We start from the raw sequence: 15,307 nt of genomic DNA on the forward strand, positions 1-15,307 counted from the left end.
GTCGACTATTAACGCCTTGGAGTCCTGTTCCTATTGGACAGCTCGCGCTGGCTGTGGTAGACCTCAAGCTTCTTTCTACGCAGGCGGCTTTCTCCAAGATCAGGTGTCAATGTGAGGCTCGGTGCAGCAAAGACGTATCATGTTAAGCCCAAATGTTTAAGTCTTTACAGGCCGATATAATGAGTTCCTGGGGTATTTGGATAATGTCACTTTTTATTTTTACTACATTATAAAACAAACAAGATTTCTTTTTTTCTTTTTTTTTTGTCATGAGAAAGTTTTGAATTGCTGTGGCAGTAGGGTCACTATTCATCTCCAACGTTAAGCAGCATTTGGCTATACGTGAATAGAGTGCAGCTCAGTCCACCTGACAAGTGATCGTTACTTCTGTCAGTCGTCACACCGTCAATAAACATCAGTCAGCCCATATTAGTTGCCATACATGTCTCTACCATGATGTCATATGCTTTGGCTCAAGCGCTGCTCCTATCGGTCTCCATAACTTTTGAGTAGAACTATGTGTACTTGATTGCTATTAGTGCTATAGTGACTGTGTTGTCAACAGATACAACAAAAAAAAAAAAAAAGGAATTTAGTACTGGAAGGCAGTCCAAAAAATAACTTCACTAATGAGATACTAGTCGTTCTACTAGTGTTCATTCTACTAATGCGCTGAATTACCAGTTGCTCATCTATTTGTGTCCTGTAACATCCTAAGCTTCAGGTCACTTACTAATTGGTCGTCATTCCGTTTCATGTCACAGTCACAGTCAGTGGCTCGGTGGAACTTGGTGATGAGTACACACATAGGAATTTACGATTAAAAAAAAACAAAAACAAATATATTGGAATTGTTAATCATTTTTTTATTATTGGCCCGGGTGGTTTTCCCAAGAGGGATGACAAATGAGGATAATAATAAAATAGGACAAGCTTTTGATACATCAAATAATCAGGCCTTTGTGTATTTTTTTTTTATTTTTTTTTATTTTTTTTTTTAGGGATGCCTATCAAGACTACCAGTGGTATCCATACTTGGTATTTGGATTGGTAACTATACTCCATTTGGTTACTAGTACTGATATCAAATTTCTTAAAAAAAAAAAAAAAAAAAAAATAGAATAAAAAAAGGAGTAAAGAAAAACTCACTTAAAAAAAAACATTGTTTACAAAAAAAAAAAATTAATTTGATTGGGGAGTATGTGGCTCTTTCGCAACATCTAATGGGTTCTTCCATAGCCTATGGCTAGTTTTAATGAAAACAGTAGACTATTGTAGACTTTTTATTAGCCTGTTAACAAAGACGAAAACGCAATCTCCTTGATGGAGCTAGAAAACATTTTTGAAAACACACGCGTGAGCTCATCGGGTGTGCTGCGGTAAATTATGTCATTTTGTTAATTGTCTTGAAAATTATTATCACAACAGTGCATCATTGTTCTATGCCAGCGACTTGCCAGTGACAAGCAGAAGAATTAAATGCTCGAACTGACCTTTGCATGCACTTTTTGTGAGATTTTTTGTTTGGAGGAGTTCCGTGAGACTTTCCTAATGTAAAATATGTGCCTTGGCTCAATAAAGTTTGGGAGAAGCACCATGCAACATGCTCGCCCCACATTCCTCTTGATCATCACAGACGTTAGGGGGCAGTATTGCTTGACCAAACCTGGTCAAAAATGAGTCGAAGCTCTCGTCTGGTTCCAAACTAAACACACACACAGCACACTCACAAAGGGGGCACAGACATGGACATGATCAATTATGTGTCAAGCATTTCTTCCTCAGTGAATGAATGGCCTGCAGTGACTATAGGCTACCGGCCCGCTATTGTCTTTAAACACTGGAGGATAAGTTCTCATGCAGTTCATTATCCCGAAAGGGGACAACTCGAAAGAGATCCAAAGAGGCCATTAATCACCATTCCCTTCAAAGAGGAGAAAGGCAGGACCAGAATAACTGCCACTGTAATTCTATACAGTCACTTGGAAACATTTGAAACACTCCCAAGTGATACAGATTTAGACGTTTTGTTTACACAGAAATGATAGTCAGTCAGTTAGATTTATTTCAGCGTCAACACTGGAGATATGTTTATGGGCGAGTGTTAAAGGGATATTCCGGCAAGTTTGAATTTATAGGGGCCAGAGTTGAAAGTCCACCAGGCTGTCATGCAACGCGGAGGTTTCGCTATGACGAAAAGTCATAGCAAAGTCCATTTGAATTTGGGTCGAGGAGCTGGTGGTGGATGGTGGCGTGGGTATTGGGGGTGGGGGGGGAGGCTCAGCCCAATCAACACTGGTGCGCCGCTCCTCGCCTCTCCCCTCCCCCCCCCGAGAAATGCCATCGCTTCCTGCTTGCGAGCGATGTGATTGGCTGATAGGTGCGCGGTGGGCGGTCCCCAAAGCCCAACTCGCTTCAGCTCGGGTTACAGTCAGACTGGAGCCGCCGAGTGAGTGCGATTTGGACACGGCCAAAGAAATCCACCGGCATGCAAGGAAGCGGCTGGATTGGGAGTCACTGAGCGAGCTGACTTCACCTTGCTCTTTTGTTTTGTCCGCCAGCGCAGGCGCACACACACAAGTGCTTTTGTTTCGTATTTTTTATTATTATTATTATTATTTTTTTGAAATTTGGACCAAGGAGCGTGTCCGAGTCTGAGCACATACCCGGCAGGAACGCACGCCGAGCAGCCCCTGGAGACCGGAGGGATATTTACAATAGAAACTCACTTCATTCCCAATAAGAACAGCGGGGAGTGAAAGAGCACCCTGGAATGCATTGGAGCTGCTGGACCCCCAACCGGACTTGTGACTGATGGATGGATGTGGAGGCAGCGACAGGTACCAGTAGACAGACAGAGAGCCGAGAATTGACAAAGCTGTCTGACTGTGCGCCCCCCATCCTTTTAAAGCTGCCATTTCTTTTAGTTTGCTTCTTTTGACCAGAAGGTCGCGTCGGTCTCAGGCCATCCAGGACTCTTGTCGTCCACCGACAGCGAGGGTTCAGTCAAGGACACTGGGCCCGGACTAGACCCCACGAAGTTGGCCACAAGGACATGAATGTGATAGCGAGCTCACATGCTCCCGACTGACCGACGCTCACCTTCTCACCGGCCCACACTCTCATAAAGGCTGTCCGGCTCCGCGCTGCCGTGCTGGGCGTTGTGTCCCAACCTTCTCGGCTCCCCACTCTGCGTTGTGTGCACATTCATCAGCATGGCAGTACTGGCTTGTTGGAAGTATTATCTCTGGATCTTTATCTTGACGTGTAAAACGGTGCTACTTTCTGCCAAATCTCTGGAGACCATCATTTGGAGCTCGCAAAATCCCAAGTAAGTCTCTCGTTTCATTTATTATTATTATTATTTTTGACTCGTTGGGTGCGTGCGTATTGGAGGAAACAGAAAACTTGCCAGGGTGCAGCCTTGGTTTAAATGTTCTGTGAAATGTGGCAATTATTCACAGCTTAACTGAAATATCGTTTTGTGCTGATTAATTTCAACCACCAGCTACGCACTTGCACACTATAAACAATACCTCACTACGGGCGCCATGATAAATGGTTCATTATAACAAATTTTAACATGCACCTTTTATACGCTACATTAAGGGTATTTTTGCTGTAATCAAGACTGTGTGGGAGTTCTGAGAATTTTCCACTCATTTCCTCCCATTTCTCCTAATTGTTGTAATCAACAGGATCTAGATTATAAGTAATGCACCAAACATACAAGTCAAAAGTTGTAGCGCAGCTAAACGACTCAAGTTTGTTCCAGGTGTTCTGAGAAAGAAGCTTTGCACCCTTCCAAAATCGCCGTGGTTTCAGATAGCAGAGAGGGAAGAATAAGTGCTCGAAACGCTTGGGAGCTGAATTGCACTTGGATCCAGGTTGACGTCCTGTTCATCAAATCAGGGAAATTGGGGCTGAGGTTCTCAGATGCAAGCTGCTGGGAAAAGATCCTATTATTCTCATCAAAACGCAGCAGTGTGAGCCCAGACTGCTTATAATAAAATACATTCTGGTAGCAATTATCACCCTCTCAGACTCAACTCCCGTGTTTGCGTGGTGTTGAATCGCTCGCGCCTTGTGGGGAAATTTAGCAAAAAGAAACAAAAAAACAAACAAAAATAGCCTCTGTGTGCTTGGAGCTTGAGAGCTGACCTTCAACGGCAAGTGAGGCCAGAATTGATTTATCCCCTAAATGTCACATGTCATAGGAGCTTGTTGTGCAGCCGGTGGGTAGGAATATTAGTTGTGTATTTATATTTGAACAGAATGTGTCCAGAATGTGCGTGAGGTCACGGTCAGACCCTAAAGGCCGCATGCCCGACCCGTCCACTTTGATTTCAGAAGCAAGAATCAAAATCAGATGCTGCAGTTGAACTCATTAAACACCCTCAGCAGGTTCGAGACAAATAAGAAAACAACGTGACATTTATTACATTTATTGATTTATTGTTGATGTCACCTGAAGGGAATTTGTTCAAAAGTTGCCACGCCGCTTGTAGGGAGTGGAAGATTATTCGTCCATCTGTTTCTCCACTGTGCTCGGCGTCAACTCCCCACGCTGACCGAATATTTCATAAAGTTCACAGTGGAACAATAAGTCGCTCGGCAAAATGTTCTCCCCCCGATCTAATTATCCTGCTGCTGTGTGCTTTGAAAACAATAGACAATTATCTTGCCGTTTGCAGGCTCGGCAATAACAACAGACAAACCTGTTTTGCTTCTGAAACATATCCGTCAGCAGCGCTGTCTGATGACCAATAAAAAAAAAAAAAAAGGAATTCTTGCACAGCAATCAGCATTGTTGTTTTGTGTGTGTGTGTTTTTAATAAATCCATCTGTGTCAGGGCCTAAATCGCCCTGCTGCGATAACACAGCAATGTACAATACAGTACACTATCAGGTGACTTATCTCGATTTATGATGTCTTACTTTCTGTTCCCAGTTTGGGGAAAGCTGCTGTCTCGACTAATAAATTAATGCAGCCCTCTGCTTGCACACTGTACCACATAGACACCAAATATAACAATACCCGCACCTCCCCGCAGGCCATGAGTTATGAGCCTAAGTATAGGAAAGCAGGAGGGCTGGCCCTGTTATTTTTATTTAGGTGTGTGCCTGCGTTTATGTACACGTCGCTGCTGGTGCTCCATTAGTTCTAGATTTGAATGCGTTAGAAACTCTGGCGCCCGTCTTATCAATAACTGAAGTCTACTTAATTGATTTCTTTCCAAAGTGTTTGAACAGCAAAGCTCATCATGATAAAAGTGCATTGTGGGAAAGAGTCAAACTTTTACTTCAGGGTACAGACGGTAATCCATTAACGGATCATTAAAAATTCTGTTAATTACGGGTGAAATGAGTCCACGAGTAATTTGAGTTCCCCGGTTTTAAAATTTTTTTTCCTGCCTTGGATACTCGCTTATTTACAGCTGACTGCAGCAATAATTGTTTATCATACGGTATGCTTTTATTTTGAAGTTGTTCCTGGCAGTCGTAGAGTAACGATTGACTTGACTCGTAGTTTTAACTATGATTAGGGCGCTTATTTGTGTCACAAACTGTTGCTACTGACGGCATAACTTTGTCCTATGCTAAAAAAGACTTAATTCCGCCGACATTTTATTGCTTATTGTTTAGCCGCTAGGAGCGCTAGCTGTCACAAACTGTTGCTACCGACGTCAACAGCAAAACTTTGTCGTATGCTAAAAAGACTTAATTCCGCTGACATTTTATTGCTTATTGTTTAGCCGCTAGGAGCGCTAGCTGTCACAAACTGTTGCTACCGACGTCAACAGCAAAACTTTGTCGTATGCTAAAAAGACTTAATTCCGCTGACATTTTATTGCTTATTGTTTAGCCGCTAGGAGCGCTAGCTGTCACAAACTGTTGCTACCGACGTCAACAGCAAAACTTTGTCGTATGCTAAAAAGACTTAATTCCGCTGACATTTTATTGCTTATTGTTTAGCCGCTAGGAGCGCTAGCTGTCACAAACTGTTGTTACCGACGTCAACAGCAAAACTTTGTCCTATGCTAAAAAGACTTAATTCCGCTGACATTTTATTGCTTATTGTTTAGCCGCTAGGAGCGCTAGCTGTCACAAACTGTTGCTACCGACGTCAACAGCAAAACTTTGTCCTATGCTAAAAAGACTTAATTCCGCTGACATTTTATTGCTTATTGTTTAGCCGCTAGGAGCGCTAGCTGTCACAAACTGTTGCTACCGACGTCAACAGCAAAACTTTGTCGTATGCTAAAAAGACTTAATTCCGCTGACATTTTATTGCTTATTGTTTAGCCGCTAGGAGCGCTAGCTGTCACAAACTGTTGCTACCGACGTCAACAGCAAAACTTTGTCGTATGCTAAAAAGACTTAATTCCGCTGACATTTTATTGCTTATTGTTTAGCCGCTAGGAGCGCTAGCTGTCACAAACTGTTGCTACCGACGTCAACAGCAAAACTTTGTCGTATGCTAAAAAGACTTAATTCCGCTGACATTTTATTGCTTATTGTTTAGCCGCTAGGAGCGCTAGCTGTCACAAACTGTTGTTACCGACGTCAACAGCAAAACTTTGTCCTATGCTAAAAAGACTTAATTCCGCTGACATTTTATTGCTTATTGTTTAGCCGCTAGGAGCGCTAGCTGTCACAAACTGTTGCTACCGACGTCAACAGCAAAACTTTGTCCTATGCTAAAAAGACTTAATTCCGCTGACATTTTATTGCTTATTGTTTAGCCGCTAGGAGCGCTAGCTGTCACAAACTGTTGCTACCGACGTCAACAGCAAAACTTTGTCGTATGCTAAAAAGACTTAATTCCGCTGACATTTTATTGCTTATTGTTTAGCCGCTAGGAGCGCTAGCTGTCACAAACTGTTGTTACCGACGTCAACAGCAAAACTTTGTCCTATGCTAAAAAGACTTAATTCCGCTGACATTTTATTGCTTATTGTTTAGCCGCTAGGAGCGCTAGCTGTCACAAACTGTTGCTACCGACGTCAACAGCAAAACTTTGTCCTATGCTAAAAAGACTTAATTCTGCTGATATTTTATTGCTTATTGTTTAGCGGCTAGGAGCGCTAGCTGTCACAAACTCTTTCTACCGACGTCAACAGCAAAACTTTGTCCTATGCTAAAAAAGACTTAATTCCGCTGACATTTTATTGTTTACTGTTTGGCGGCTAGGAGCACTAGCTGCTAGCGTCTGAATGCTTTTCAAAGGCAATATAAAAGACTTAAATGACTCAACTAGCACACTTTAATACTGACAGCCTAACACAGTTTACCCTTTCTGCTGATTACTTTTTAACAATGTGCTGTTTTAGTCGTCAAAATCACTAATGTAGCTCTGACGGCAATTCGTCTCAGACCAAAATCTATGGGCAGAGATTTGTATAAAAGCGCAGTTTAAATTTAAGTAAAAAAAAAAAAAATAAGTTCCAAAAAATGAAAAAAAACAGTTGGTTGTTCATTAAGTGGTAGTGTTTTTTTGTTTTGTTTTTTTTTTGTTTTTTTTTTACAATTCCAAACAAAAATATTTATTTTGTAGTTTTTATCCAAATACCCGATTATTTGATAACATTTTCAGTAGGATATTTTAATACCAAACTATTTGATAGAGGCAGACCTACTGTTGAGCCTATGGAATTGGAATTGTTTGTGAATCAATCACGACTTGAAGCAACTGAGACAAAATGAAGTGCACTGGTTGGGCCAAACCAGCAGGGGCGCTGTTGAACTAGCTTGTGGCATAAAGAAGAGCAGCCTGGTGTCAGCTATGAAAAGTTGAATAAAAAAACAAAACAGAACAAAATTGTTTAAAAAAAAAAAAAAGTTGATAGTAAATTGATCATTTATTTTCCTCATAACTAATGAAGGACATTTTGACAAATGTTTGGGATAGATAGTTGATATTTATTTCAGGGAGAAGGATGTTGGAAGTTTCAATGTCTTGGCTTGTTCAAACAAAGAAAAAAAAAGACAGTAACATTTGATCAGAGCAAATCGGATTAGCTCTCATTTAGCTGAGTGGGATTACTCCAGAAAATGTCACTTTGTTATGACTGATCACGTCCTGTCGCGCACGCACACACACGGAGCGCGCCCAGGAATGCTCGCAGCGATGCCAATTTAATGATAATCTGACAAGGTCGCCGCGAGTGGCTCCTGCACGTCCTCCAGTCCAACCCTCCCGAGCTAATATTTACCTCATGACCCGCAGTCATGGCGGCCCGTTTGCCGCAGCTCAGGAGGCAAACAGTACGACGGGAGAGGCTGGGAAACATTCTTGCACACCTCTGAAATAATAAAGCAAGACAACGGCTGCAGGCTGGCCAACAGTCTGCTGCACTGATGTTGAACTCGCATTTTGCTGAGGCTTGGAAACCATCTTTTTTTTTTTTTTTGGCCTCTGACTTGCATTTGAAGGCCACAAAATAAAAAAAATAAAAAAAAATAAGAGAGGTTTCTGTGTTGGGAAAGGTCAACACGAGCCCGTCTTTGCTGAGACTCTCGCAGCAACGTTGCTTGTCGACCTTAGCTGGCTGACTCACTTTTTAACAGTTGACTGCTTTGCTTTTAATGCTTCACTAAATTTCATGACTAATGTGGGTTTGATTAGCACTCATCTTTAACATCTTATTAAAGGGGAAAATAACATTTTGATAGCAGGTTGTTAAAAGTACAAAAAGGGTGATACATTTTCTTTCGGTTCAGATAGGAATTCTTCTTAAACTTCAATTTTTTTTTTTCCTAATTAGCTTGATAAGGTAAAGGGTAAAATGTTTTTACAATGAGCAATTACTTTTAAAGAACCTGTCGTTTTGTTTTGTTTTTTAAACAAACTCTCTTAACTGTGTTTAAAGCCACACCGGGAAAATATTTTGACTTGAGCTAATTAATATTCAAAACACAGGTGGAGGTTTTAAAAAAACAAAACAAACGTGCTTGCTAAATCCAAAACTGCCACAACCTGTTGAGCAAGAAGCAGAAACAGCACAAGCCCAGCAACAGGATTCGCTGGATTGCGTGGCGCTCCCCTCTGCTGCTCGGGTCACCGCTGAGAGGGTCAGAGGCCTGCTTGCCCCCTTTATCCCCGCGATATGCACCTTAGCGCCCCCCCCCTACAATCCTTCTACTCTGATTGTGTTTCCCTCTGATCGAGATCTTATTACAATGCAGGGAGGACTTTAGAGCCCGAGCCCCATTCCGAGAGTCGGAGAAGCGGCTCCGACCTATAAGGAATACTTTTGCAAAGCAACTGGCGCGCTGCTTGCAAAAGGCACCCCGTGTCTCACGACGACGACGACAGCTGCATTTGCTTTTATGTGCGTGCGCTTCTGTCTGCGTCGACATGTCTGTTGTTTCAGGGCCGCGTAACGACACGCACACCTGGGCCCAGAAAAAGGAGTAGCGGCTCCTTGGGATATTTCGGGGAATGTTTTCTTTTCCCTCATGGTTTCAATCCAGATGGAGTCACTTTATCCGTTGGTGGTTTGGCTGCTGCGTCACTGAAAACTGATCATACTGATTTTCTGTGCTATTGATGAATCATTTGTGTTTATTCAAGCAGTCGCGCATTCCCAACTCAGCTCCGTTCTGTGACATGAGTTGCATTTGAAACTCATTTTAAGTTGTTTTGTTTTTTTTCTTCTTATCCTCTGTGCATACTCCATGTGTTCCCGCCCGGCCGACGTGACATGAGCTACAGTTGGTTTTTCTTTGAAGACATATTATAGGACTGATTCACAACTGGAACAACAGCTGAATGTAATAAATGACCGGCAATAAAGACGGGCCTCTGCCGGCGTGATTCATCGCATATTAATTACTTGATGGACAGATCATTAATTGAAATGATCAGCGGCCAATGCTGAAGTCATTCATGATTTTGATTTTTTTTTTTTTTTCCTCAAACACAGTCATAATGGTCATTCCAGTAGGTTGTTAACCAGACTGGATTGGATTTTATTTTTTACTTTTAGCTTATTCCACAGACAATCCTGTTTATGCCATGTTAAAAAAAAAATAAAATAAAAAAATAAATACGGATGTTCATTACTACTTTTTTTTTTTTTTTTTTTCAAGACCGATACGGGTACTCAACTCCTTAGTCGTCACCGATACCAATACCAAATACTGATACTAGTACTTTTGATACCAAAACAAAACAATGACATATCATTTTAAAGAAATACCTATATATCCCATAATGGCATATCAATTTCCGTCGCAAGTACCGATACCTTGAAATAAGGGTGTGTAATGGGCATTGGCGCAATACTACCTGATATCAATACTTGCCCATTCCTTATTAAAAAACAAAACAAAACAAAAACAAAACATTAGGATGTGAGACAAATGTATTACACACAATCACACATACAACTGGAATTAGTTTTAGTACAAAAAGGTGTGCTTACATATTTTAAGGAAATATTTTTTTTTAACTTTTAAAGGGATACTTGACTCATTGAACAATTTTCAGCAGTGAAAAGTGAATATTTTGTCCAGAAAGCATTTGATAACTTCATTATTTTTTTAATGTCTAATTAATACCTTTAAAAGGTAATTTTTCTACTTGCTGTCGACTGATGATGACATCACCTGTGCTGAAGAAGTAGGTAACGGCCAATCATGGCTCGCCTGTTTTCTGGGTTTGGTCAGTAAACTGAGCCATGATTGGTGATGTCATCATCAGTCGACAGCAAGTAGAAAATTTACTTTTTAAAGGTGTTCATTGTCGATAAAAAATAATGAAGGTATCAAATTCATTCTGGACAAAATATTAACTTTTTACTGCTGAAAATGGCTCAATGAGTCAAGTATCGAAATGTTGTTGTTGTTTTTTTGTTAGTTATGTTTTAATAGTTTTGACATCAAAGAATGGAAAAAAAAAACACAAACACAAAATTATTTGCAATTCTTTAATAAGGTTATAGACTAACCTGTGAGGTAATAATGCCACAAAACCTATTATGCAATTTAGTTGTTTATTTTAATATTTAATAACATTCTTGTCCTCATGACTTTTGCCAGTTTGGTGATAGTGGTGATTTTTGTTTTCTTTCTTTGTGTGGTTCAATTCATAATTCTTAATGGCACCAAAAACATTTTATGACAAACTAGAATCTCCCAAATGACCATTATAGAAACTCTTAACTGCTGATACTGGAACACTTCTCAGTTGACTGTTGAATTTCGCACATAAAAACTGCACCTCAACTCGTTACAATCCAGCGCATTATTGAGAAGGTATAATTACCATAAAGAACCTGCCAATTTGATTTAACTGCTCTGCGAGGACCACTTGGAGCGACCAAAAAGTCAGTACAATTTCTGCTACTGTGCTAAGTTCACACTCTGGCGAAAACACACGAAGGCTGCATGTGAAAGGGGCAAGTGTAAAGCTTATGGCCGGCAGCAAACGAAGTGCTCGAGAATGTCGCCGCCGCCGCCGTGCTATTGTTCTTTGTTCAGCCGCAGTGGGAACGTTTAAGGAAGTGTGAGGAGTGTGCCAGTGCGCCCCTGCGAAAGTGTTGAGGAAGACTGTGGAGTGGCTCAACCGACAGTGGCTGCCTTACAGGCTGTTAGCAAGCGGCCTTCGTTAAGACAGAAGCCTGGCTAGCAGCGAGTGGGAGGAAGTTCCCATCAGCCAAGCGCCGGCACAGCCCCGGGAAAAACAAAACAAAATCTTCCTCGGACGTTTCTTGCTTGTCTGCTGGTCCGCGCTCGGGCTGAATTAATTGAAAATATTGCTATGCGGAGTTACAGGAAGTAGAGAGAACGTTGAATGCGCAAAGTCGGCCTTTGTTTTGCCGTTTGAGTTCTTTTACATAAGAGCAGAAGAAAATGAAAGGGATTAAGCAGCAGAGGAAAGGAAGCTAATATAGAAGCGTTGAAACACAGCCCTGGGCTCAACCACACATCCTTTCAGACCAGCGTACAGCTCCCAGATTACTTCCATGTGTCAGCGCGAGGTGGAAGGCGATGGAATAAAAGAAGCAGTGGGGGGGACGCGGGGAGAGAAGTTGAGCGATTGAAAAGCGAGCGGCTTTGGATTGCTGGAGATCAGCGCCGGTGTCGGACAGTGGAACGGATCTGTGTGACAGCCATCTCTAAAACCATTACCCTCGCGGCTCCCGCCGGAGAACTCGTCACCTCCTCGTTCGGACCGACTTCATCCGTTCTCTCCCCGAGAGCCCCCCGCCGCGCCGTGCAGCCGAGGCGGACCTCATCAGAAGCGGGGCCCAAACTGCAAACTGCAGGGCAGGGCGGCCGGCAAACTTCACAGCACGTCCCGTACGACGTCATGACGATGTCGTTTGGCATGCGGGCGGGGACGGATGTCTTTTCCTACATTTTGTGGCAGCGCAAGGACTTTTGTGGGGACGCTGGTATTTGCTGTGCTTGGACTTGAGGGAAGGGGAACTACAGCGTCCAGCAAAGGAAGCATTGGAAGGACAAGTTGTTTTCTCAAAATGTTAACTTACATGGCCCTTCTCAGAAAAAGTATCACTGTCACAGGAAAGTGCTTTTCCAAACTTTGGAAACGTCGTTATTTTTTTTTAAGATTAGGACCTTGAAATGGATGCTAATAGATTTCACACACCAAAATATCAAATAAGAAAACATTCATCATGAAAGAACGTTTATGGTGTCATTTGAATTAATTAGGAAAAAGTTACTAAAAGCACAAATACAATGATTAAAAAAAATATATATATATATTTTATACTTTAGATTGAAAACTTTTGAAACTGTAGACAGCACCAACCAAAATGAACATAATACCCCAGAAAATGTACTTCAACTGACCACAGAGATATATTTAACTAAAGCTTGCTACCATAAACACAATTGTCTGTTCTTTAACTCGATTCCTCCCTTTTTTTTTTAACCAAGGTCAGCAAAGGCACAATTATTGGTTGGCAGTCAAGATAATCCTGACGATTATCTTGTGGTGTGGGTGTGTTGAGTTCTTTTTTTTTTTTTTTTTTTTTTTCTCCTCTCATACCGATCAGTTATGAAAACAGGTGGGGCCGATCGTGGTGAATGTTCGATGTCGGTGATTTAAAAAAAAAAAAAAAATCATGGTGAGTGTGTGCGTGTGTGAGGTCAACAGTCAGGATGGCTGAGGCTCACACTGTGATCGATTTGGAATGTTAACCAGGAAGTGAATTGAAGCTTTTGCTGTTGCCTGGTTTCATAAATGGATGCTCACCTGGTTGATTGTTCATATATTTTGCAACACATAAGTAAAGAAATGACACAGAGAAGCACACGCATTGCTGTTATCATGACCAGATAAGCAAACGGCTAGCCTAGCTTATTTCTTCTACTACTACTACTAGTACTCGTTCCCATCTTTCTGTTTTACGGCAGACTGGATGCCTTGTGGCACAATACTACCGGTCTTTGGTCATTCCAGGTACTAGTACTACACTATACTTCTGGTTTTAAGGTTGAGCCTTAATTCAACGGTGTGGTGTGTTAGCGGTTAGCATGTCTGCCTCATAGTTAGCAGATACGTGTTTGACTGAATTTTGGAACATCTCTGTGCAGAGTTTGCATGTTCCTCACTTCACCTGACATGCTTCTGAGGTTAATTGAAGATTTTAAGTTTCCCATATGTGGGATTTTGAATTACAAAGGATTTAATTTACAAATTAGTTTATTTAGCTATACAGTCTTCCCTCGCTATAACGCGGTTCACTTTTCGCGGTCTCGCTGTATCACGGATTTTTTTTTAAGTGCAATTTTGCATATTTTTTTTACAGTAATATACCCATTTTATAAAATTTATGAAGGTTTGAACATTGTCAATGTTTGAACAAGAGAGAAATGTGAGAACATGTAAATGCCTCAATGAGAAAAGTGTATAAATTGTGCGGTCGGGGATTTTAGAGCCTTAAAACATTTATAAGAGTTGTAAAACATAAAGCTAACTACTTCGCGGATTTCATGAGACAATGATACTCATCGCTGCATTTATTTATCTTGTTTTTTTGTTTTGTTTTTTTTAATGTTTTTTGTGGTCTGAGTGTTGATTTGAAGGCTACAAACACATTGTGATTTTTTTTGTGTGTGTTGCAGCTAAGGGATGTAACGATAACGGCAATACCGTGATATCGCGATATTAAAAGTGCCACAATATATCATCGTTGTCATGTCACAATATTAAATATATTAATTTTCATAAGGCATGTTTTGGCCCTTCTATGTTTAAAATCTACACTAATGGTCAGATGAAGGGGAACGTAATTTGTTTGTCTACCGAGTCAATATGTGTAGGAACTCAATACGTGCATTTGCAAGTAAGTGTCTCACTATATATATTTTATTTATATATATTTATATTTTTATATTTTTCATTGCAGTAATGTACAAAAGCACAATATTGTGTGTGGTTTTTTTTGTTGTTGTGAGCTCGTTTTTTTACAATATTGTGACGTTTTTTGTATCAACCTCACCACAATATCGTGATAATTATCGGATTATGACCTTCATATCGTGATAATATCGTATCGTGATGTTTGGATATCGTTACATTACCCAAGTTGCAGCATAGTTTTATTGAACGTGTGATCATGTACCTTGTACCTACCCTCTCTGAAACAAAAACAAATGAAGCCCCACTCCCACAATATTATAGTCATGCTATTCAATCCAAATTAACACAATAAACACTCACATTTGAAGATTGCATTATTCTTGGAGTCGTCACCAACATTTTGATAAGACAAATACATGTATACGGTACATACTGTACATGTTGCAGTCTGTTTCCAAATCATTCCAAATAAATGTATCAACACGAGTATCTTTGTAAAGACAGAATATTCGATACAGTTGTGGTCTTGGATGCCATTAGATTGCACATATCGTGGTCATTATGTTGAGAAGTACAATCAATGTGATCTGCGGAACATTTCTTGGCACTTGTGCACTGTTGCCCAGAAAGAGAATGAAATTAGCAGCAAAGTACTTTGACTTGAGATATGACTGCAAGTCTTGAATCATGGCCGCACCAAACGGGCTCTGAACATCTCATCAATGATCATCATGGAGCTCTTTGTTCACTGTTATGAGTACACTAATGGAGTGACAGTGTAATTGAATGGAGTGGTAAGATAATAGAAAGATAGAATGATAAAGTCATGGAATATAGGAGCCCGCTTTTCCCGAGGGATCCGCCGGTAAAGTGTCAGCATGGCAGATGGGTGGTCTGTGATAGCCCCCCCCCCCCCCCTTTCTCTTCCCTAACATACATACCCATGTTAATTATAAAGCATCATAA

General features: G+C 40.9%; 1 protein-coding gene across 1 annotated transcript in view; it reads left to right on the top strand.

Annotated features, from left to right (window-relative positions):
• Positions 1 to 2,419: 2,419 nt before the first annotated feature.
• The window catches only part of efnb1 (ephrin-B1), a 95,978-nt gene continuing 83,090 nt past the window's right edge, over positions 2,420 to 15,307 (top strand). The window contains exon 1 of the mRNA XM_077532076.1: positions 2,420 to 3,331. Coding sequence (XP_077388202.1) covers positions 3,216 to 3,331 — 116 coding nt within the window. The 5' untranslated portion in view covers positions 2,420 to 3,215. The remainder of the gene's footprint in view (positions 3,332 to 15,307) is intronic.

This window comes from Festucalex cinctus, chromosome 9, assembly GCF_051991245.1.
Source record: "Festucalex cinctus isolate MCC-2025b chromosome 9, RoL_Fcin_1.0, whole genome shotgun sequence".
NCBI lineage: Eukaryota > Metazoa > Chordata > Actinopteri > Syngnathiformes > Syngnathidae > Festucalex > Festucalex cinctus.